At 42.0% G+C, this 24691-nt stretch overlaps 1 protein-coding gene across 2 annotated transcripts in view; it reads right to left on the minus strand.

Annotated features, from left to right (window-relative positions):
* Positions 1-1340: 1340 nt before the first annotated feature.
* Positions 1341-24691, minus strand: part of adck1 (aarF domain containing kinase 1) — a 60432-nt gene continuing 37081 nt past the window's right edge. For both annotated transcript variants that reach the window (XM_076108111.1, XM_076108110.1), the window contains exons 6-11: positions 23883-24041; positions 22064-22180; positions 19677-19826; positions 14324-14521; positions 4335-4528; positions 1341-2587 (exon numbers count right to left, since the gene is read on the minus strand). In XM_076108111.1, the coding sequence (XP_075964226.1) occupies positions 2428-2587; positions 4335-4528; positions 14324-14521; positions 19677-19826; positions 22064-22180; positions 23883-24041 (978 nt within the window). In that variant the 3' untranslated portion in view covers positions 1341-2427. The remainder of the gene's footprint in view (positions 2588-4334; positions 4529-14323; positions 14522-19676; positions 19827-22063; positions 22181-23882; positions 24042-24691) is intronic.

A 24691-nucleotide genomic window follows, 5' to 3' on the forward strand; every position in this document is an offset into this window, starting at 1 on the left:
AAGAAAATAGCAACAGTGTGTATTTTGGGTGTGCATGAAGCTCATCAAATCCAAATCACAAATCCCCAGCATGGCTGTAGCAATGTGTCTCCGACATGTCGAGGATATGCTTACAATACTGAAACTCATTTCAATTCACCTGGTGGGGCATTCTAAATAAGAGCAGCCACTAATACCTCTTACACGGGCTTGGACGGCCAACGTGTGGTTGAGAAATACTTTCCTCCTCAAGGACATTTTTTTTCAATTATGCACTTTGGCTGGATGAACTGCACAGAGAGGCAAATTATCAGAAGCCCGAGTAGTGAGTGTGTCTGCGAGATTGGCTGCTGTAGGGATTAGAACATGTGAGGCTGATATTCAGGCTGTGGGATGAATTTAAGAAATAAATGAAATAATACAGTTTAAACGCCATTTATGTTTCTCCAGAGATTGAGACCACATCACGTGCTGCCTTGGCCTATCCCGGAGTCTCTTTGCTGCCTTGGCCTATCCCGGAGTCTCTTTATCAGACCGTATGGTTGGTCCAGCACTTGGGTCCAGACTGAGCATATCAACAATGTGATGGCCTGCCGTGAAATGTATGTAAAATACACACACGGTCGTGTTTTCATGACTTTGAGGGACATTACATTCCTTTTTTTTTAGAGACTTACCCTAAAGCTAACCATAACCACTACCAGCCTGATCCTCACCTTACCCTAAACTAAAACCACTTACCTCATGGAGACTTGCATTCTGTGGGGAAAAAAAGGAAAGTCCTTCCAATGTGACTGTAAATAGATTTACGTCCCCACAAGACGGGTAAAACACTCGTCTCTTCTAGAGCATCATCATTTCTGCCTTCTTTTTCAGATTCAATGTGGTACAGACATTCATGTTTCCCTCAGATGAATCTCTCTCTCTCTCTCTCTCTCTCTCTCTCTCTCTCTCTCTCTCTTCTCTCTTCTCTCTCTCTCTCTCTCTCTCTCTCTCTCTCTCTCTCTCTCTCTCTCTCTCTCTCTCTCTCTCTCTCTCTCTCTCTCTCTCTCTCTCTCTCTCTCTCTTCTCTCTCTCTCTCTCTCTCTCTCTCTCTCTCTCTCTCTCTCTCTCTCTCTCTCCCTCCCTCCTATCAGGTCAAGATGTGTGTCCACTACCTTTTTGACCAAATACCTACACAACTGAAAATAATACAAAGTGTTAAAACATGACATTTTCATCATCTGTAAAATACCGTTGACTCGCATTAAAGAACTGCAGAACAGGGCAACAATCTTCCAACACTGTGCATATATATATATATATATATATATATATCACCAATTATGATACGAGTTTTCATAAAGTGTTTGTGAGTAAAATCGCTGCAGCGAACACGACTTTATTTATTCATACATGGTTTATGCCATAGTGACAGATACAGCTATCTGATGCAAGTATCAGAGCTCACTGGAGTCACCGTGGTGACAGTCACACCTTCTCCAGTCACCTCACCTTCATCTTCATCACCTGCACATGAGGAGTGTGTACATGAGCAATGTGTGGGAATAAAGCCATGACAGCTCTCATACGATCACTCCATAGCTTCATCATCAGTCCTAATGATAATGGAATCAGGAAATCAAGCTGCCTCTCTAACTCCGTCTCTCTCTTATGTGCTTACTACTTTACTTTCAGAATGTAAATGTACATGAACGGATATTTCATGTTTAGGCTTCATTCTGTTTTTCATTCTTTCTGCCTCTCATACAGGTTTATCAACGCCCTGTCCTTTCAACGGCTTATTCTCGTTCCTTTGTGCCACATCACAATTACACACTACATACTCAATATATAACATGCACACAATCTATTCAACTATTCTGTTTTGGTATTCAGCAAACAAGAAGGTGTGCTTACAAAAAGGGTGAGAACTTGTGAAAGATGATGAAACACGTCACCAGAGAAGTGACACACGGGTCCAACTAACGACATTGTACACTTGAATTCTTACATTTCTGCTTCCTTTGACTTTATTCATCATAAATTAAGAAACATCAAACCATGAACAACGGAAGTTGTAACATGTCACCATCATAACTGTAGTACAGCGAATAAAAGAAAATAGAGCTTTGACACAAGCAACAGGAGTATGTGGAGGAACTGTTTCTTGTCTGATGGCCTAGAAGTTCTCTGCAGCGTCTCCACATACGCTCAGTGAGCACAGGTACTGTACACTGTATGTAAGATATAAGTTCAAGTAAAGTTTATGAGAAATATTCTCAGACAATAATCATCTTAAAAGTACAATTCATCTTGAGTGAAAGAAATACAGTTACAAACCGTATCGTTAAGATGAGTGGAGCTCATGTGTGTGTGTATGAGCACATATTCAAAATGTGTTCACAGTGTGTTATAAACTAACGTCCAGTATGTTGATAATGTCCCAGTGTGACGTCCACATGCGTCTCAGTGCAGAAAAGCCAGCAGAGCAGTGAGCCAGTGTCCCAGCGGCGAGCCGCTCACCCACAGAAAGAGTTCATACATAGTGAGCCTCCCCAGGTTGAGGGATTCTGTGAGTGTGATCTGGAGACGCCTCGTCCTGGAGTGAGCCTTACTCCTCTTGTGCCTGTCAGCCAGAGAAGGAAAGGTCAAGGGTCGGGCAACATTTTGAAGCTGTTGGGTTGAATCATCACAAATGCTTTTACAGATGCTGTTGAGTTCTTATACAATCAAAAGACATTCACAACTTCACCAGGACATTAATGAGAGGGTTCCTCCTCTAGCCCAGTCATTCACAAACTCTGGGTCGGGACCCACAGGTTGCAGCACATTGTATTAGGCTCATGTGTGTGTATATGTTTTCAATAACATGCATAAAACACAAAACAAACTATTTAGAAGAAAGTCAACCTGTGGGTGGTGCAAGAGAAAAAGTCAGAGGATCACCAAAGACCTGCAAATAAATGACATTCCCATAAGCCTGAGCTGTGCTTTGGGTTATGTGCCAAGATGCAAACGTTAGCATGCTACCATGCTAACCATCAGCTTGTTAGCTTCGTCATTGAGAACATGTTAGCAGTTAGCTCAGCGCTCCTCTGTGCCTCGTACAGCCTCACAGAGCGCGTTGTAGACTCTTAGTCTCGTCATGCACCGAGATACTGATCAGGGTCAAACTCCATCATCTAGTCACTGTGAATATGCAAACAACATGTCATGTCAATCTAGTTGTTGTGATATCTTGCTAAGGATGAAAGTGTGAGAAAGTATGGCGGTTTCCTCCAGTATTTAGGTTCAGGGCAGCGGTATACTCTGACTAATACAATTCAAATTTGGTGCAATCCATTTAGGTATTGCAGTTCAATAGATTTGGTATTGTGCATGTTGACTTGTAAACCATATATGGAACAGAGCCACCATTGATGGTATTGGCTTAACTGATTAGCTGCTCTTCTGTGGCTGCAGGTCTGCCAATCAGTGACACAAGTTGCGGGGGTGTTTGGTTGGAATAAAAACGGTTGGCAACACATGGGGAACCACTGCACAATAGCAGTTTGGTTGTTACACTTTTTCACCTACAGCCGGTCTAATTTACAAGAAACTTTAAGTTCACCCAAATCCACCAACGTTACATTTTTCAAACCAAAGATTTAAACAATTTCCTTTCTAGAGACTCGACAGACATCCTTTCATTGAACTGAATGAAATATCACCATTAATGCTTTTACGAACATCTGAACTCACAATATTAACACTCCCTGAATGTGCAAACCTGAAACGAGACACAGAAAATCTCAGCTTGAGGATAAAATATGTCAATATATCCAACTCCTCGGGCAGAGAATGAGGCAGAATTGTTTTCACATTGAAATAAAAGGTAAACTCCACAAGTAACGTAGTAAACTCACTGATATGATATCAGTGGTAACAGCTTCCTGCAATACTCACAATTGAAATCGTCCCCTCGTGACATAGCCAGTCACACAAAAAAAAAAATCTCCTTCTACCAGTCCATGACTAGGAAAAAGATCTTGCTGACCTTGATGCTGTGAGCCAACGATATCAACTCCTGGAAGAACATCTGCAATAACATCTTCTCAATGTCCCATAACTCCAAACTGCAATTTGTTCAATACAAAATACAGAGTTTACCTCACCTGATATAAACTACTGTACACTAAAATGAGACTCACAACACCTGCACACAGTGCAGCCTACACATGTCACCTGGCTCTGATGACTCAGTATGCATATGGTACATTGAGTGTTTCATGTGGACACAAAGGTTATTTATCTATTAGAAAATGTAGAGGCCCCACAACAGATACATTTTTAACAGAAAATAAATGTACTACTAAGATTACAATCTTTCGGACCTGGCCATGGCACGTATGCAGCAGCGGGACATGTTGATGAAGGACGAGGAGGAGGCTCTGGTCTGTAAGGTGGTCTCAATGCCCCTCAGCAGGTCATTGGTCTTCAGCAGCAGCAACATCGGACGGGGCAGTCGATTCAGCAGCTCGCTGATCTGGGGCAGGTATTGGGCTGCATTGGTCTGAATCTCAACGTCCTGCCAAGGGAGACAGACAGGAAGAGCATTACGTACAAGTCAAAGGCCCTGTCCACCCACACTGATGCCTTCACCCAGTGACTGGGTCTGTGGATGCACAGGCCCAGTTTCATTGTAAATGCTAAATGGACCGTACTTGTATAGCTCTCTAGTCTTCCGACCATTTAAAGCGCTTTAACACAACATGTCATCATTCACCCATTCATACACTGATGATAGGGGCTACCATGCAAGGTGCCACCTGCCCATCAGGACTATCGAAACAGTCATACACCACAGGAACAGCCTGCAGGAACTGCCTGGCTCTTTGGTTATTTATGTTTGGCTGTAAAGCTCTAATTGACGGTTGTTTTCCCACCAGGGAGACAATCGTCAATAAGTACAACACCAACACTATTTGATTCACTGAACAAATCAGAGATGTGGGGGATGAAAGGCGGTGATGAGGTCTGACACCAGGCTAAAAATGATTTGAGAACATGCTGTGACGTAGGCGTTTTAAAGAGCAGGTAGTGTTCGTGTTGCCTCTGTGGGAAGCGATGTCACCATGTCTGTTTGATGTCTCGACAGGAACCTGAGGTTGAGGAAAACATACGCAAACACCCAAGTAGAAATTGACTGAAAAGAAGCCCATTATTATATTTCCATGGTTTAAGTAGGACATGGTGGGTTTTAATCATACAGAGCATAGTGAAAGAAAGAGTTTAGTACCTTTGAACAATGCCAGCCAAAGCTCATGTCTGTCTGTTGCCCAACACCTTCTGTTCGTCACTCTACAACAGCATAGATTCTATTGTTCCCAGTTTCTGCACTATGCTGACTGTTCCAAAATACTGACTCCAAAATCATTAGTCTTACTATCTGAACTCTGAGACCTTAACAACAGGGCTGTAACACTCCTCATAGCAATCTACACAGATACAGGATGTCAAGATGGAGAGTCGCATTAGCAGCTTTGTCCCTTCTGTCATGGCAGCCCAAAAGGAAATACTTGAGTACTGCATACAGATGTTTGTGTGTGTGTGTGTGTGTGTGTGTGTGTGTGTGTGTGTGTGTGTGTGTGTGTGTGTATAAATAAATATATATATATATATATATATATATATCAACCTGATCATTGACTGTCTCTTCTTTGGCTGACACATTACTGACTATCCATCTTTGTTTAGTTTAGTTTATGTATTCCTAAAATAAATGTGCTTATTATTACTTTTAACTCTTCTGGTCTCCCATTCATGTTGCAGCCTTTGAGCCGGGTTATATCGATCGATCGAATGGGAGACCAGAAGAGTTAAAAGTAATAATAAGCACATTATATATATAGATATATATATACAACATATACACTTGTCAGAAAAAGAACATGTGCAGATCGATGAAACTCATTTCCCTCCTGGGACAATAACAATGATCCATCTATTTGTAAGAGAGATCTAGTGCTCATTGCCGTGGGCTACAAGGTGTTTAAATGTCACAAATTCCAGGCAAAGTAATAGAGGGGAAGCATGAGGGGATTAAAGCAAGAATAGTACTGAGCAGAAATAACAACATAGTGTAAATGACTGAGCATAGAAATAAGAAATGATGAAGGAAGAAATGGAGAGACGGAGGAATGACGTTGGCCTCCATGATGACTACTTGTTCTCTTTGATGTTGAAGATGGCTGCGAGAGTCTCCATGTCAGCGTCACTGTCCTGCTCTACTCTACTTCAAAGGCCTCTCCCTGCTGCACATCAACAGGCCTAAATTACACTATTAGTCATGGAACAAAGTGGACCGCAAACGTACAAACACTTGGTCATTTAGCTGTCTTTAGACAGAAAGTCAAATCAGGAGGTCCAGACTCTTTACAAGTGCAGGACGTTACAGAAGTGAACTGAACAACTGTGAAATCACAAGCTAATTGGAAACATTTTTCATAACAGCCACAACACTGAATAGAAGCACAAACAACATGCAGGTTTATCTTTGCCCGTTGGTAAAGCTCAGTGCAGTTTGATCTGTTTTGATCTGTTTTTTATCAGAACATCTAACCAGAGTCTTCAGCTGAAGGAGGTAACACAACGGTGATGAGCCCACTGATGAAAGTATTGCAATATTTATATATTTACAATAATTCGAACTGGGTGTCTGTGGTGACATCCCCGGGAAAAAGTCTGGTGTTTTTCAGATGGGAAGAAACGCTTTGGTGTACACGGGCCCCCAATCTCTGCTGGATCACCCTAAAGACCAGAACCCCGAGAGGAAAACCAAAAACCAGTCACAGCACCCACTGGGAGGAGGGCCGTCTTCATGCACCAGGAGTCAGAGGACAGCCTGAGGCCGAGCACGGAGGACATTCACATCTGACACCAGAGACAGGGTTACCGTCTCCCTCCATACATAAGCTGCTATCATCAAATATGATCAACTTCCATAATAAGGTGACGGGATGACACCATGACAACGAACTCAATCTGCTGTTAGTGATGAAAATCCAATAATTAAATTTTTTTATTTTTTTTTATTGTATTTTGTAAAAGAACGCAACGTTGTCATAGCCCCGTTTATGAATTCCTGCATACTGTAAGTGTGTGTATGCGTGTGTGACAGCAGCACTGTCAGAGCTGTCAGTCCAGATAAACAGAGAGTTGACAGGCACAGAGAGAGAGAGACAAGACAGCTAGTCAACATCCTGACACAGATAAACCCTCGCTCTGCTCCCCGTCTCATACCCACGGGAAGTAATGTGAACAAACAAAACTGATGCAGCAAATAAACAGAATCTAGAAGCTCAGAAAGTCAGTCAGTGGGGATTCCTGAAGCCGGACAGAGCGGGCAGGTGAGCCGACTGTCAGTCACAGCTGTCCATCAATGACCCTGGCCTCGTTACGTTATTAACGGAGGAATCATTTCCAAAAAACGACCACCTGCGATTGAGACCATCGTAAAACATGTATTGACTTAGTCAATAGGAGTTGGGATTTGTTGGAGCCAGCATCTAACAGCCGTGGGTAGTATGGGACATTATAGTACTTCATCCTCCAGCTGTGGCTTGGGTCTTACTGTACACGGCTCACTATACACGGGACACTACTTCCTCTATAGGTATTGAGCATTGCCCTGAGGAGGCACATGTAGGAGATTGGGAAGTAGCATAAATCCTTCCTCGTTTATTTTTCCTGGAATAATTGCACACCCCCTTGGTCACTTCCTATCTCTTCTTTATTTACTTAAAAAAACTAAACCAATAGGTAAAGACATAAACCAACATAATACTCCAGCTCCCCCCAGTCCAAATGACTGGGGTCTGGGTGCTCTGCCGAGTCCTGCTGGGGGAATAACAATTAGTAGCAATTATAGGAGGTTGGTTAGCAGGCCTCACAGCTGTCAGCAGGACACAGAGAAGGCGACGGTGCTCTCATTTGCATCTGAAAGCTTCAATAAGGACATATTGTATTGTAAGTGGTGCGATAATAAGCCGCGCAAAAGGCAAAGGAAATGCAGTTGGAGGGGGATGGGGGGGATCTGTGCTGGTGATTTTCTTTTCTCCCCAGTGTATTAGAGAGTCTGCAGGAGGAGTTCAGACAGCAGCCAGCAGACAGTAGAAAATGGTGGGCAGTGGCTGAGGGAGAATGTCAGAATCTACTAGAAGATATGCTATCAACAAGGTCATCTTCACTCTGCAGAGTAGGCAGAAGAAACTGTACTCAGGGCAGGGAATAAATGAGGCTAAACAAATGCGCATGTTGACGACTATAGGTGGTCAGTTTCTGAGGTTTTGCTACCTGGATGTCATCGCCAGACATGCTGTCACTCACTTTATTGAACACGGCCTGAAGCTCGGCGGGGATACAAACACGAGTGAGACGCCTTGCAGACAACAGAAAAACCACATGCAGTCTGATTTCAGACGTCATTGGGGCCTCGTCCTGACGCCAGGCTGCCAGAGTGGGATGTCTACACTGAGATCTGTTGGAGCACAGACCGGTATCTGTTATACTATCATGGCTCACACGGTAAAGTCTGGGATGGATGGTAGCGATGGGAGAAATTCCCATGTTCATGACCATCAAGTGTTTGTACCATTGGACCTCTTAAGGCAGCCGGTTATGTGAGGGTTACAAAACAGTGCATGTGGTAAAAGTAGCACTATAAATCTGTATTTAATTACCGTATATTACAGACTTTGGCTGAAATTAAGTTTCCATGTTTGTTTATATTTTCAGGCCCGTCATTATTTAGCGGCAAGCCACATATATAGGAGCCTTCAGAGAAATCGGTTTCCCAGTTGTAGTTATTCAATTCATTTTATTTTGTACAGCCCAAAATCACAAATCACAAATCTGCCTCAGAGGGCTTTACAATCTGATTATGACAGAAACAGTGTTTACAAATTGGAAGTTGGTAATTACAGAAACTCTGCTTCTTGGAGTTTTAACAGTTACTAATCAATTCTTATCACTTCAATTTGGCTCGTTTCTTATCAATAATTCGCTACCGTCAATGAAACTCAACACTTCCTGCAGATGTGTCCCATTAAACGCCCTCCTAGAGGACAGGAATGTTACCCTCCAAACTGCTGGAATATTGCTTTTAATACTAAAATGCCTGTGCAGGACGTGTACATGTTAACGTATACTGATATATCAAGACAACAGGTAAACATGGAGGACATGTTTAGCCTGGATTCACAACAAAGGAGCACGGAGAGAAATATATGACAAAATATTGCTCGACTTGTTACATTTCTGACTAATGACTTTGTTTTCAATGTTTAGTCGAGAAACATTCATTAAAAAAGATAAATGTCCCCCGTGTGCGCAAAAAGCCACAGTTCTAAAAGCACTCAACATTTGCTTAGTGCATGGGATTGCATTAACGCTAATGGAATGCATCATCGGGACTTCAAAATGGTCCATGCATAAGAGAGTGAAAAGAGGGGAGCGAGGACAACAAAGAACAGACGAGAGGAGCTATCACAAGAGATAACAAAGACAAAGCAAAGCAGATGAGTGCTTGTGGCCACAGAGACGTCTCAACATGTCTTCTTAGCTCCAGAGTACTACACAATCAACAAGTGTGTTCAAGTAGAGGGCACTAGAGTGGAGTCTGCCTAATGCTGTGTGTGTGTGTGTGTGTGTGTGTGTGGTCTAGATTGATAGGAGGGCTTTCATCTCAGCTAAAGTGGGAGACCGACGGAGGGAGAAAAGCATGTTTTAGTTACACACATTGGAATACAGCTATTATGGTGATGAATGCATAAAAATGCACACAGGCGTAGTCTCCTTCCTAATTTATTATTATTCATATTATCTTAAGGTTAGGCAATCTTCATGGTTGTGTTTAAAACAATCAGCGCTTGGTTATGGCATCCCCCCCCCCCTTTCCTCTACCAGAGGATGCTGTCACTTGAACATGAACGCTGATCACTTTGTCTCGCCAGTGAGTTGTTATCCTTCCGATTTGCTTTTTTTTCTAAATTATGACCACAATTTATTACAGATACAAGAGTCACAAAAGAATACAAGCTGCACAACAACTGTCAATAATCACAACCAATCACAAGAAAGCTCCTCAGTGTTGCGTTTCTGTCAACACCAAAAGAAAATACTTGTCACGCCCATTTCATCAAAGTTGACAGATGGTCCTGTATCTTCATAATGTGGTAAGAACATCATCAAGGGATGAAAAGAAGAAAGTTGAAAAGTAGACAGGAAACGATGGAATAAAGAAAAATCCCTGAGGTGCGAGGTAAATCACGACGTCACCGTTTTCATCTCTCAAACACACTAAATTGCTCTCTATCTCACCACACACACACACACACGAGGGGAGGCAACATAAAACCAGTTGGAATTGGTAAAATAAAGTAATTATATTTACAAGGAACTTTGACAAAACACAAACAAGGACATACATGGCCCAGTTTCCAGCTAATTACAAATGCCTCAATTCTTGGCCTCCAAAAGCGCTCACACAACTAATGGGCTCAACACGTTTAGCACACAATCACGGTGGAGAGCTCCTCAAAGGGAATCACAGCTGCCAAAACCAGCAATCTGGCCTGCTTTTTAAACACAGGTGTTCTGCTCCCGGATTGGAGGACCGGTCCTGCTCCAATTAGGCTCCTTCAGGAACCAACCAGGAAGTGGGATAGGCATCTGGGAACCAATCACAGATGGGGAACCACACATCCTTCTTAGCATATGCAAGAACACACCAAAACGGTTATACAGATGGGGGAGAGCAAGGCGGCCATAACGCACGCACGCGCGCGCGCACAGACACACACACACACACACACACACACACACACACACACACACACACACACACACACACACACACACACACACACACACACACACACACACACACACACACACACACACACACACACACACACACACACACACACACACACACACACACACACACACACACACACACACACACACACACACACAAACATATGGATTCACTGTGTGGATGGAGCTAAGTGACGAGGAAGTTTGGGAGCTGAACACTCTTTTCTCTTGTCTTTTCCACCATATATAAATCTGTATACTTTTGTTAAATCCCACCCAGTGGTTTTTAAGATCGCATGTGACCGGCTGGGAGAATCCTGCCTTTATGAAAAGTCCAGTTTCAAATGTCATTTTGAAGTTGAGCTTGCATAGTTTGCCGATTTCAAAATTAAAGTGAAAAAACACATGGATAGTGTTATTCTTTAGCGTACACTGATGCTGATGTTGAGTTTTATTATTGTCACTTTGTTAACCCTCAAACATGACCATTAAAAAAAAGAAGTTAAAATGTAATTTGTCATACAAAATGGATTAAAAAAATTGCAATGTAGTTGGCAGCTGGCAATGCAATGTGCCTGATCACATTCCTGCTCTCCAGAGGATGAACCCTATTGATTATAATTGAAATGACTCCATGAGCTATCTCTCTTCACTTAAGCCTTAATGCTCTCAGAGTCGCTACATCATCAGTTTGTTATGTGTTCAGGCAGAAGGTGTGATACTCTGTACTGTCTACAAGGTTTACTGGGCTAATGTTGAATTGCGCAACATGTTCAGAGACACTTAACAAAAGAATATCATCAATACATTTTTATTTCTGTCAGCTCTACTTTGTGATTAATTTAATTTTTATAAATACAAGAGAAGACACGGGGAGCTATTCATGCAATGGTCTGCCTGTTATTGCCCGTCATGTGTGAGGGGGTGGCACGCTGCAGCAGACTGTAGTGTCGTACTTTGCCAACTCTAAGATGTTGCATAAGGAAGGTATAAATAAATTCTCTCTGGAGCACAGATGACAACATGGAACCCCTGTGGGTAATGGGACACACAAACCAGTGTATTCTAACAACCTAACACCTTGGGCTGTACCTGGTACCTAGTTCATTCAGAACGTCGACAGTTGAAATCCCAATCTATTCATTGTCTTTTCAGCACGTCTATTTACTGTTTTAGCAGCATTATACTATTCGTGAATTAGATTCCAGTGTTGACAACAGCACACAACAACAACAACAGAGAATACACAACGGCATTTGGTGCATTGGACAAGGATTCCTTGTCGCTGATTGGATGCACCGTCAGTCTGCAACAAAGAAAGTACTTCTTCTATTGGATTTCCTGCAGAATGGATGCTTGTGGCAAATAACTGCCTCTCACAGGTTGATGGGATGATAAAATAAAACTATTTATCCTTATGGAAATTGATTCGAAACAGTTGCAGTACAAAGTAGAAAGGTGGAGAGCTTGGTAAAGGTGGGTCTCTTAGTCCCGGGCCGGTGGGAAACAGCTGATTGCCCAGGGCCTGTAGGTCTGGGATGGAGTTACCCCGGTTCATAAGTACTGGGATAGCTCTCTGACTATGACATTCATAGCGCCTAAAATCAGAACATTAGTGTATAGGATGTGCTGACTTCAGGAATCAAGGAGTGCAGCATGATTCCCCGGACAAATTGTGTGCGGTGATGAGAGGCGTGAACGCACACAAGCGTAAGAGCGGTTTCCCCACATCGGAATGACTAAGTATGAACAAATTCACTACGGATCATAAGATGTGACAGTTCCTTTGTTTTAATGTTTTGTCCGCTCGCCAAGATGCCCATTACCAGAAACATGCAGTTAAAACATGCAGCAGTCTCCCAGTTTGCTTCTGGAGAGGAGAGGCAGCAGTACCTGCCGAGCTACCAACACCCGCAGACTGAAGAGGGACATGTTGTCCTTTGTGAAAATGTGTGTTTTGAGAATCGTTTCGTGTTGCGTTTTGTGAAATGTTATTTGTTGTGAAATATCTTTGGGGTTAGATCAGTCAAAATATTAGAATGCACAAAGATTCACAATTGATTTATAATTGATTTATATGAAAATGACCCTCAAAAAATGTAAAAACTCCACATATAAAAAAAATTATATATTTCGGATGCACACAAATATTTCTTGTTTTAAATGAAATAGAAATCCACAAATGTGTGTGTTAAAAAGGAAAGGACATTTTCATCAAAACCATGTTGAGATGTTGTTACATGTTTATACAAATTGCCTCGTGTTGGGCTTCTATTCAGCCACAGAAGCATTAGTGAGTCCAACACTGATGTCGGATGATAACACCTGGCTCACAGTTGGCTTTACAGTTCATCCTACTGGTGTTGAATGAGGTTGGGCTTAGTAAAGTTCTTTCACACCAAACTGTGAGAACCCTTTCTCTCTGGAGATGGCATAGACTGTGCACAGGTAGAAGTTGAAAAAGGAAAGCTAAGATAAAATAAAACTATATCCTGGGGTAAATTGCTGTGCAGCAGTTGCAATACAAATGATATACCATATATACACAATGCCAGACCAGGTTCAGTTCGTACTTATGACCAGTATGGATGATAACGTCCACTAGATATCCAGCTCTAAAAGCCTGTTGTTGGGACTTCACCATGTGGTCAAAACAGAGACAGAGGCCTACATGTCCTGTTGAAAGCCTACATTGTGAATCAGGCGTCACAATGTCCCCTGTGTGTGAGATCTGGTTCAAACCACAACACTGGAGCCTCATTGTGTTTAAGGTGTTTAAATCCACCCCCACGAGTAAAGTTGGTAAACTGTACTTTATTATTCCATTGTGCGTCTTATTTCCCCGTTAAATAATTGCGGCCTCGGCACCATTGTGGAGTATTTCATGACGTGATTACTTTATGTGAATACGTCCGTCTTCTTGTTCCCCCCCCCTCTTCTTTTCCTCTCTCCTCCGCCATTGTTAAGTCTCGCGTAGCGTAATCACTCACGAGACTACATCCGCCATCTTTTTCTCTCTCCTTTACACACACACACACACACACACACACACACACACACACACACACACACACACACACACACACACACACACACACACACACACACACACACACACACACACACACACACACACACACACACACACACACACACACACACACACACACACACACACACACACACACACACACAATTGGTCCCTGATCCCAGGGTGGTGCCCCGTTTTTATTAATTTAACAACTTAATTAATATATGATATTAATAATTATATTAATATCAATAGTTTAATTTTCATACTCGCTAATAAGCATTTCAGCGTTTCATTTGTCATGATGGAACTGGTACGCAGCTTGAATCAGCACAGCTATCAAAACCAGTCCTTTAACGGCTTGTGCTTCATTTGCGATTTGCACGTGTAACTCCAATTCAAAGTGTATCTTTACTCCAACTTATGTACTCCACAATGTAAATGTCAGTGTGTGTGTGTGAGCTCATACAGTACCTCAGAGCGTGTGACAGGAACAGAACTGATGCCGGCATTGACGGAGGTCCAGGAGCGAGAGGTGACCACGCAGGCAAACAGGGCGTACAGATCTCCAGCTCCCAGTCTGAGGCTGTAACGTTCCACCCCGGACATGTCCCCTTTTATCAGAGCCTGCCACAGCCGACAATAGTCCAACCTAAAGCCTGGCTGAAGGACCTGGAAGGGAGGGGATTAGAAGTCTTTTGTTAGGATTGTGTCTACTTGATTGATCATTTATGGTAATCTGTAAACAGTAGATTGTATTTGTATTCCAAACTACTGTATTTTTGTACCTTATATATGTTTATTTTCGATTGCATTCTATATCTGTCTTTTATTAAATCCTCTCAACATCCAAGCTATCAACTGCACATGTGGCTGTGTGAATGCACACAACCAGTAAAGCATTGAACACAGCTGGCAGAGTTTGTTGGTGGAAAACCTGCTCGAGTTTCCATCCTTGACTGTCTTACTGGTTGTTGGTCAGGGCTCCTGCATTTTCTACGTCACACCCTTCTGGTGAAGGTCATCACTGGCAAATTCAAAGATTAGGAGGCACAAACACATGAAGCATAGTTTCAGGTGTACTAGTTTGAGGCACCAGCTTCTCATCCTGGCTCTCCCTCATCCCGTTGGGGGCACTGGAGGCTGACGATATTGAGGGAGGAAAAGTCTTGCACTCGCAGCTTTCTCCATCGCCAACATGGCCAGGAGCTCAGCAGCAGCGACTTTCTCCTTCTCCACATTATTTGCCTACTACTAATGCACTTTTTCAGAACCTGCTAGGCATCAGAAAAACAGCTGCAGATCTGAGAGGCATCGTGATGCCAGCAGACCAACCTGTGCCTGCTCTCGGCCTCTTAAGATTAGACGTCAACCAGCAGGAGCCGTCGGCTAGACGTCTTGCTCTGTGGCCTCGATCCCCAGGGCACTGGCCCTTTGCGGAAAAAAGGGGAAAGCTAAGAGCACCGGTATATCGCTATGAGCCCTTCACCAGAGTCCACTGTGACACTGAAAAGGGGTTACCTGCAGTCCTGCTGCTGGAAAGAAAGCCTGGCATCCATCCTGCTCCCACTGGAAGGTCGTAAACCCATACCGCCTTCTCCTCTGGACCAGACTTTTTGATCGCCTCACTGACTGATCGAACCCTTGAACCAGCGCAAAATAACATCTCGATGCAGAAAGAGTAAATACAGGCAGAGCGCCAGAAGTGATGATTGAGAGGTATTTCAGTGTAGCTGGTTTGAACCTTTTAAGTGTAAAGGGAGGAATAGATAACTTGCCCCGTGCTGCCACACTTGCACCTGCAGAAGGAAGATCACGGAATTCACGGATTCTTCCAAGTTGACATTCGCTGTTCTCTCCGCTGCCAGACGAGAACCAGCTTGCCGTTTAACCCGCCAATATAGAGCAGGTCGGTCACCAAGGATTGGAGAAATTCTGCCTTTAAGTCCAAAGTACAAATGCCCGCTGTCATACGGAGGATTCGTTAGCTGCATGATTTGCCAACAGAGTGCAGTCACGCTCACCGATACTAGGCTTGGAGAAATTCCGCCTACAAGTCCGAAGAACACACCAATTACCACGAAGCGATCTCAAGTAAGAGGCTGTTGTCTGGGCAGAGATAGGTCAAAGTGTGTTTGTAACCTTGTTTGTTTTGTTTTAAGTTAACTGTACTATTTAGCGTGTTGGTGTGTATTTTACGGAGCGCTGAGTCCCGGTCAGTGTTGTGTAACATAACTGTTGTGCTTGTTGCTGCTGTAATAGTATCAATAAAGCATGGTAATGTAGAGACAGACGGTAAAACAATTGAAATAATTGTGTCAAACTAAATCTTAAGATTTCTCTTTAAGGAAGAAATTAAGTTAGCAAAGTAAGCAGTTCTAGCTTCCTTTACTACAGCATTAATATAAACTCGGAGATCTTTGAGATATGTGCGGTGCACTTCAAGCCCAGTGGCTTTTCATAGCCGCTCTGTCCTGCGACCCTCCGAATTCAAGACTCAGCAAGTGGTTGTGTGGGGGGATATGTTCACTGATAAAGACCTGGTTGCGAGAAGCAAGCCTGTCTTCACGACTGTTTGCGGACCTAATTGGACCCCCTTTGGACAAATTTGATCCTGTGCCATTCTTAAGAACGTAGAGACGGGACCCCCGATTGCCACAGGGTATTTCGCACACTGACGTATGGTAAATATAAGGTGGACACAGCTGCTTGTTTGCTCAATATAGAGGGCACTTGCAAGACATGGCTGTGTTAAAACAGCATTTGAACTATGCAGATCTTTGGTCCCACGGCTGTTACATGTCGCAAGTGCGTATGTAAGAGAGGCTCATGCAAGGCCTAGGGTACGAAAAAAATCGTCATGACTGCTTGGGGGATGAACCAAATAGCAACAGCTCTTAGACGGCACTTTCCATACTTCAGTGTTACAATCCAGGCCTAATTGATGGGAATCACTGATCAATGAGAATTGACCCTCAGAGGGGCGGACTCGTCCATCCTTTGGTATCCTAAAGCCCCATGCATTTTAAAATCCTTGTTACTCAGCCTACTTTAAGGATGACACCATATTACATTTTGATTTCACAATTACTGTTTGAGGATATATCATGTTTTTCAAAATATCATCATCAACTCCTTTTATTTGTTTAAAGTCATCTATAGTGGTTATTTGCACAAACACAACTCAAGTGACTAGGGAATGTATTTTGTATAATAAGCTGCTTAGAGCTAGTGTTAGGAAGTTAAACTGGTCATAATTCCCTCTCTAATATCTATTTTATGTAACTGTGAAAACATCTTCAAACAACTGGATTCATTATTATTATTTATTAATTATATATAGGCTTCTCACCAAAACTACATTGTACAAGATTACATTTGAACACATCATGATGAGGTTATATTTTATCTTTACTAAATAGAGCATGAACGTATCAGTGGGACTAAATGGACCCTCCGTACGTTAGCTCCGGTGCTGCTAACGTTACTAGCTCGCCTCCTGCCGAGTTCAACACAGATTTATTGTTCATAGTGTAACATTATAAGATTATAAGTGAAGCATCAATAATGATTTCCAGATTGCATCATTTTACTGAATGTCAGCTGATGATTGTCAGTAAAACTTTTTCTCACACTATGATGGTTAAAATGTGTAATCAATGACTCCCGGGTCATTTTCTGTATCTAAAATGCTCCCACGCTGCCCATTTTGACAGTTACAAGTCTGGAATGCCGGTTCCCTCTGACATTTTTACAGCTCTTCTTCTCAACGCTTCAGGTGAGTGGCACGACTCTCTCACACGCAAAACAAGTTCCTCCCGAGACACGTTTTCACAGGGCAACACTGCAACAATCAGGACACCAGACATTGCAGCTTCGTCAATTCTTGCTGTGACATTATATAACTGCGGTTATGTCAAAATTGGTTAATTCCGACATCCCTAGCCTACTTTTCACAATATCATCCACTGTGCTGAATATCTCTATCTCAAACCAAGCTGGGTTCTGATTCACTACACTGCTCCAATTTTTTGAATTTTCTAAAACTAAAGATAAAAAAAACCCTCTTTCAACTTTGAAACTGAAAAACCAAAGAAGGAATGATCCATGGATTCTCCTAACGCTAGCGGTCTCTGTTGGTGTGTTACCGCCACCATCAGTTCAGCGGAACAGCGTGAAACCAACACACGTGCTTGTGCCGATCCTCATGCACAATACAAACAACACGAGGACCCACTCATCCAAAGACTGCTCCGGAGTTTGTATTTAACCTAACCTGCCAGTCTGTGGACTGTGGGTGGAAACCAGAGCACCTGGAGGAAACCAACACAGAGAGACACTGTCTAGAACTGTTTTTGTTTCACGGTTCAAGCTTCATTTATTGGTATTCTACAAAAAACAGGGATGCACAACTAAATGCAAGTTGTAGTCCCTTTATGCTACACAAGAGAAAAAACTAAAACAAAACCATTTGTTACGGTGGAGCACAGAGGATGAGTGGAGGAGTCTCACAGCCCGAGGAAAGAAGCTGCTCTAGAGTCTGGTGCTACAGCCGTGGTAATTCTGTATCTCTTGCCAGACGGCAGCAGGGTGAACAGGCTGGAACTGGGTGGGTATCATCTTTTAAATTATATATTATGCACATTTTCAGGTTCATACTTGTATTTGTGGTTTCGACTAAAACATGTTTACATGCTTTAATGTTAAAAAATACATAATTTCTTCTCATTCTGTCTCTCTCCATATAGCTATATTGATCCTCTCAACTTGGTGTTTCAGACAGTCTGCTCTGATCGGTCAGTCTGTTAAATATGTTAAATACTGCTATTTATATATCTCTGTCACATATTAACTTAATATTCATGCATAAACTGTAAACGTATGGCTAGATGCTAACGTTACAGAAGTATGCTGCCACATATCTTTAGTGTTGTTCCAGGCTGTCTTAGTAGTAGTATCAATAACATCCTGTCAATACCCAGAGTGAGTTCATGTATTCTTTGTGATAAGTCATATTATCAGTCGTACACAGTATGTTGATGCTGTAAAACATTGAACTAGTTGGTCCTTTTTTACATTGCTTCCTTGAGACACATTTAATCCCTCAGCTAAGAAAGCTCTGCCACTTCCAGACAAACTAGAGCACCTCACAAACACATGCAACATGTAGTGCTCAACTGGATGTGTGTGTGTGAGAGATTGAGAAAACGAGTGTGTGTGTGTGTGTGTATATAAATGTGTGTGTGTGTATGTCCACTCAAAAATGACATCTGAAATCAGAAGTCATTAGGAATAAATTGGTGCCATTATGGTCCGAGGGAAGTGTGTGTGTGTGTGTATTATGTGTGTGCCAGAGATAAAGGAGCATATTTGTCACTGAAGTCTCTTCATGAAAAGAGGAACAAGCAATAAACAAGCACATGTCAGATATGTGGATGTGTCAGCCTGCAGGTGTTTGTAGGAGTAAGTGTGTTAACAATCAAAGTGTGTGTGTGTGTGTGTGTGTGTAGAACATGAGAGTGCATATATGCGCCTGTGTGATTACGGCTGTGGTGCACCAATCCAAACACAACATACTGCACTTTGCTTAGAACAACATCAAATGAGTTGTTTATCAAAAAGCTTTTATCCTGCAGAAGCTCTAATGAAAGTGTGTGTCCGCCTGTGGAAGTGTGTGTTGCATCTATGTCTTTTGGAGGCATGTTGACTGTGTGTTTTGCTGCTCTAGCCATGAACTGAAGGTCTAAGCCAGCAGCATGAAAAATGGACAGCAATTTGAGGACAAATGGTATTTTCTCCGTGCGCAGGCAGCCTGGAGATTTCTCACCTGATAAAGGCCGTGATCGAGCAGGGCGATCTCGGTCTTCTTGCTCCGGGGACACTTTCGGACCAACACGTTGCCCGGGTGCGGGTCACAGTGAACAAAGCCATGGACGAAGATCATTTCACTGTACATCTTACCCAGGTTCTCTGAGATCTGTTGGGGACACGACGGAGGAAAAGGAAAAGGTGAAAAAGATACAAAAAATGACACTTAGAAAATAGCTCAACCATTCGGAACGTATCATGATTTATTCCTTTTTTTAAAATGTTGTTCTCTTCTATGTTCTCACCTTCAGTAAGTGTGACAATAGTAGTTTAGTTTAAATACAGACCTCTGTATTATTCTGTGTGCAGAAAATATAAGAATAAGAATAATTCATACATCTATTCATTCTAAATTAAGTCACCATCTTCTGTAAAACCTACATCATATCAGAACTAAGGATGAATGATTAGGATAGACAATTTATCCCAGTCCGAAGAAAAAAAGTTAATTCGCACAGATAGGACTTGAGATGAGACAGAATGAATAGTATCACACCTTGTTATCTATCCATTTAAGCTCTCTGGGTTAGTAAGCCATTGTGGGCAATGAGACAGAATTACATAAGAAATGTCCACATACACACCAGTGAAGTGTGGTTATCACATATATACTATCAGCAGCCGTTCAAATGTTGGCATATGGGCGACCTCATTAGCATGTTGCTTTCAGCAACAGCTGACAAAGAACCAAAGGGACTGTGATTTTGCTGCATTAGACAACACTGAGATAACATTAGAAATATTTTAACCAGCTTAAAATAATGTGTCACAAATGTTCAAAGGCTCTTGGACCACTGGGTTTTAGGAATGTTGTCCAATCAGTGGACGCAGTCATATATTAAATCTCACCAATATGGGGAAGAAGGCAAGAAAATCAGCAAAGCACCGTCCCATTCTGGTCACCACAAGGGCCGAGTTCAGAGGAAAGACTGTGTGGGCCCACATCCATCTTGTGATTACAGACACAGGGTCCAGGATGCACCACTGCCACCTAATAACTCTGTCCATGCTGTCGCTTTGTGTGTGTGTGTGTGTGTGTGTGTATTATTATGCAGCCGACTCTATTCTATCTCATCAGCTGACTCATTATCATTGCCTAATGCTCAGATAGTGTGTCTCTGTCTCTTTATGCGTGTGTGTTGGAATGTATGTGTTCATGAAAAGGCCAATAAATCATTTATTGTGTCTTGTGTATTTGTCATTGTCTTCTCTAGCTGTGCTCCTTATGAGACTGTGTGTGTGTGTGTGTGTGTGTGTGTGTGATTCAAGGAATCCCCCACACAATTTCAGATTTGATGACCATAAATGTGTGTAATACCAATATTAACTGTACTAGTTACTTCATCAATAAAAACTTTTAGAAAAAATGTGAATAATAGTGGGACAGTTTTTGGTGGAACAATTTTGATGCGACTTCCATTTGAATGACTTTAATTGAAGTTTTAGTTTTTTTTAGATATTGTGGGTGCCGATATTGGAACAAAGCATTCATTATGTCTGTATTTTCTAATGTTGGATATTTGACATAATACTGTAAGTAAGAGTATGAGAGTGTTGAACACAGACGGATGTTTTTAATGCTGCAGGTGAAACGATTAGTTGATTCATCATGTACAGCACAATTTATAGCAAACATAACAATTTGGATGTTTGATCAATAGTTGAAGTCAAGGATTGGATACTGGGCCGATGTTCAAACAAAACAAAATCTCAGACATCACCTTTAAAAAAAATAATAATTTCATAATTGTTACCTTGATTGATTGCTAATTAATTGATTGACATTCAACAGCATAGCGTCAACTGCTTTTGTACAATCTTAAAATCAATTTTAGTTGATGCGTTACAGAACTAGTGTTACTAAGTGTCCTTGAGAGACGTACTGAACCCCATGTTGTTCCTCCTAAAGCTCAGGAAGGGTTAAATCACAGGTTAAGTTCCGTTTTTCCGTTTTTCAGTAAAAGCAACACTTTTCTGTCACCGTGGAAAGAATTAAAGCTGTAAACAAAGAACCATGAGAGCCAATCATCAGTAAATCGATCACTTCATGTAATATCAGACATCACAGCGACTCCAACTAGGTTAAAACTACTACTCTCACTTTAATGCCTCTCTCTCACACACACACACACACACACACACACACACACACACACACACACACACACACACACACACACACACACACACACACACACACACACACACACACACACACACACACACACACACACACACACACACACACACACACACACACACACACACACACACACACACACACACACACACACACACACACACACACACACACTTACAGAGAGCTGTCAGGGCAGCAGGCAGTACCTCGTTAACATTGATGCTGTGTTCCTTCATGTAGTCCTTGTCATTGATCTGCCCCCCCTCAACAAACTCCATGGTGAGGATCCTCTTTGTGGACAGATCCCAATGGATCATGGGAACCTGTAGAAAGAGACCAACATGTGGATTTTCTTTCCACCACTTTCTCACTAGATGTTATTCTCCTGTGCATCCCCTCTTACAGGTGTGAATTAGATTATAGGTTTGAGTTAAAATAGCCAGTTTCAAAGCGATGTACATCACCCCAGTTATGGCAAAAGCGGTTAATCCCGACAGCCCTAGTCATGGCTGACTTACTTCTTTTGGAAGAGAGCATGTCTACACAGCGTCCTGTTATTGGCAGAGACAGACGGATGGTTCTTCCCATGCATCTTCACATGCAGGTTTATGCAAGTCGCTGTCCAGGGGAATATCCTCAGTTGTTATGCCTGACAGTGTCACTTATTATGGCACGTATTCTTGTCATCCATCACCATGATAGAGACTTCCCCTCGACCCTCTCCCATTGCACTCACAGATCAACTTGCTGCAGCGAGACGTTTTTCATATGGAACCATATCCACTTTCCTCTTTATTCCAGTGACGGTACGACCCTCAGATGACACAGCATTAACACTACTAGCTATTTTTCCCATTTCGTTGCTTCAGCAAGTCCATTGTTTCTGCTTTTGACGATGTTAAAAAGTATAGATTTTCTTTTATATATCTTCGAAAGCAGGACTTAAATCTAAAATTGGAAACTATAAACTAAATTGGAAAAAGCAACCTAAACATCTTCATTAATTAAACAATGTATCATTGATTGAAATGTAAGCAGGAACAAATGCCTCTATTCAATACAGCAGTAAGAGCTGTAAAATGGGCCAAATGTTTGACTCATTTCCTGTATGCATGTGCAGTTTAGTTTGTCACTATCTCACTATTTTATGTGAAGCATCCTCCTTTGTCCAGTTCATTACTCAATGGCCATACCATCTATACAGCACTGATATATCAAGGGCCCTTCTTTATTCCTTTGAAAACGTACTCAATATATTGCTGGCTGATCAGAAATTACAAAGGAATTCAAAAATCGAAGGTCATTGAATGCTAAAGAAATGTTTAAAGGAAGCAAATGTTTTTCTTCCAGTTATGGCCTGTCAAAAGCCAAAGTTGTTCATTTTAGACCACCACTCGGGCCAAGCTGGAGTTTTAATGGATGTATCGGAGGGCATTTGCACATAATTATCTTTCATTCTGCTCGGTTTTATGTCTTAATCACATGCCAACTTATATAATTGAAAAAGCAAATGACAGAAAAGAAGACAAAACCAAAGAAGTTTTTGCTCTGTGGCTTTGAACATCGAACAAAGAAGGACAGCTGTAAAAAGAAGTCTGATTCGCATTTACCAGAGCTAATGAAAGTTCTTAAACAGACGGATGAAGAAAAAGGACACCAGGAAATTAAATGATAATGGACATGAAGTCCAGCTCTGTATAGTGAAGGAAATATGATTTACGGCGTTCTGGTAACCCTGCTCGGTTAGAAATTAGAAGAGCTGACGGGCAGCACAGAGAAAGCTGTCACACACAGTGTAAAGGTCTGAGCTCTATTAACTGTATCGAGGACAATTTGAAAAACGAGGACATTAAATTGAAACAGACTGTCTCATATTATTCTATTGTATTCTTATTACCAGCTGTTTACTTGGATGTGTGGCCAAAAGGGTGCAAACTAAAACTAAAAGCTAAATCCCATTGTGGACTTCTTCCTTTATAGAAGTAAGCCTTGTAGAAAATGGTTGCACTGTAATTGTGTGTGTACCTTGAGAAAAGAGAAGTGGGCCAGCATGTTGGCCACCTTCTCAGCATTGTGTCCCTCGTTAAGGAAGTCCAGCTCTAGTGGCATGTTCTTCTTGGCCTCCTCCACCAACCACATGAAGGCGAAGTTTGGGAAGAGCCAATGGACCGTCTTCAACATCACCTTCAAATTACAAATCACTATCAGTCTCACTGTCAAGTACAATAAAGGCACATATACAGTGATGTCCTACCAACGTGTTATGTCAGTATATATCAGGACATCATCATGTTCATTACTGGGTGACAGAAAACTGCTATGAAACGGCACTACGTCCAGTCCATTAACACCTTCAATTGTGTTTCTGGCCAATCTGTTCCATCACGTGTGGAAGAGGCACACATCTGGATCAGTTCATCAGTCATGGTAAATACCACTCTGGCTGTGGCAACAGCTGTAGAATGATGATGTTTCCAGGGTTATCTCAGCTTGGGCTTAGAGAAGCCACATTGCCAGACAATAATGTTAATTTTGGATGATTCTGCAAAAACCCAATATCTGTACATGGCAAACGCAGTATGTTTGAAGGTTAAGTTAACAATGCCTGTTTTACAGTGACAGTCAGGAGCCCATAAACAGGTTTGGCTTGTGGTAATCATCCCTCCTGCTCATACTGGTCAATAAAAAACACAGTGTGGGACAAGATCTACAGTTCACGGATCAAACTGCTGAAACCTCATATCAATTTCAGATAAACTTTGAATATATTTATTATAGAATATATTATAAGTAAATACTGTACTTGTCAGCTCATCAGAACATCTATTCTTTTT

Source organism: Anarhichas minor, unplaced genomic scaffold, assembly GCF_050575085.1.
Source record: "Anarhichas minor isolate MPS153535 unplaced genomic scaffold, ASM5057508v1 ptg000040l, whole genome shotgun sequence".
In the NCBI taxonomy this organism is placed as follows: domain Eukaryota; kingdom Metazoa; phylum Chordata; class Actinopteri; order Perciformes; family Anarhichadidae; genus Anarhichas; species Anarhichas minor.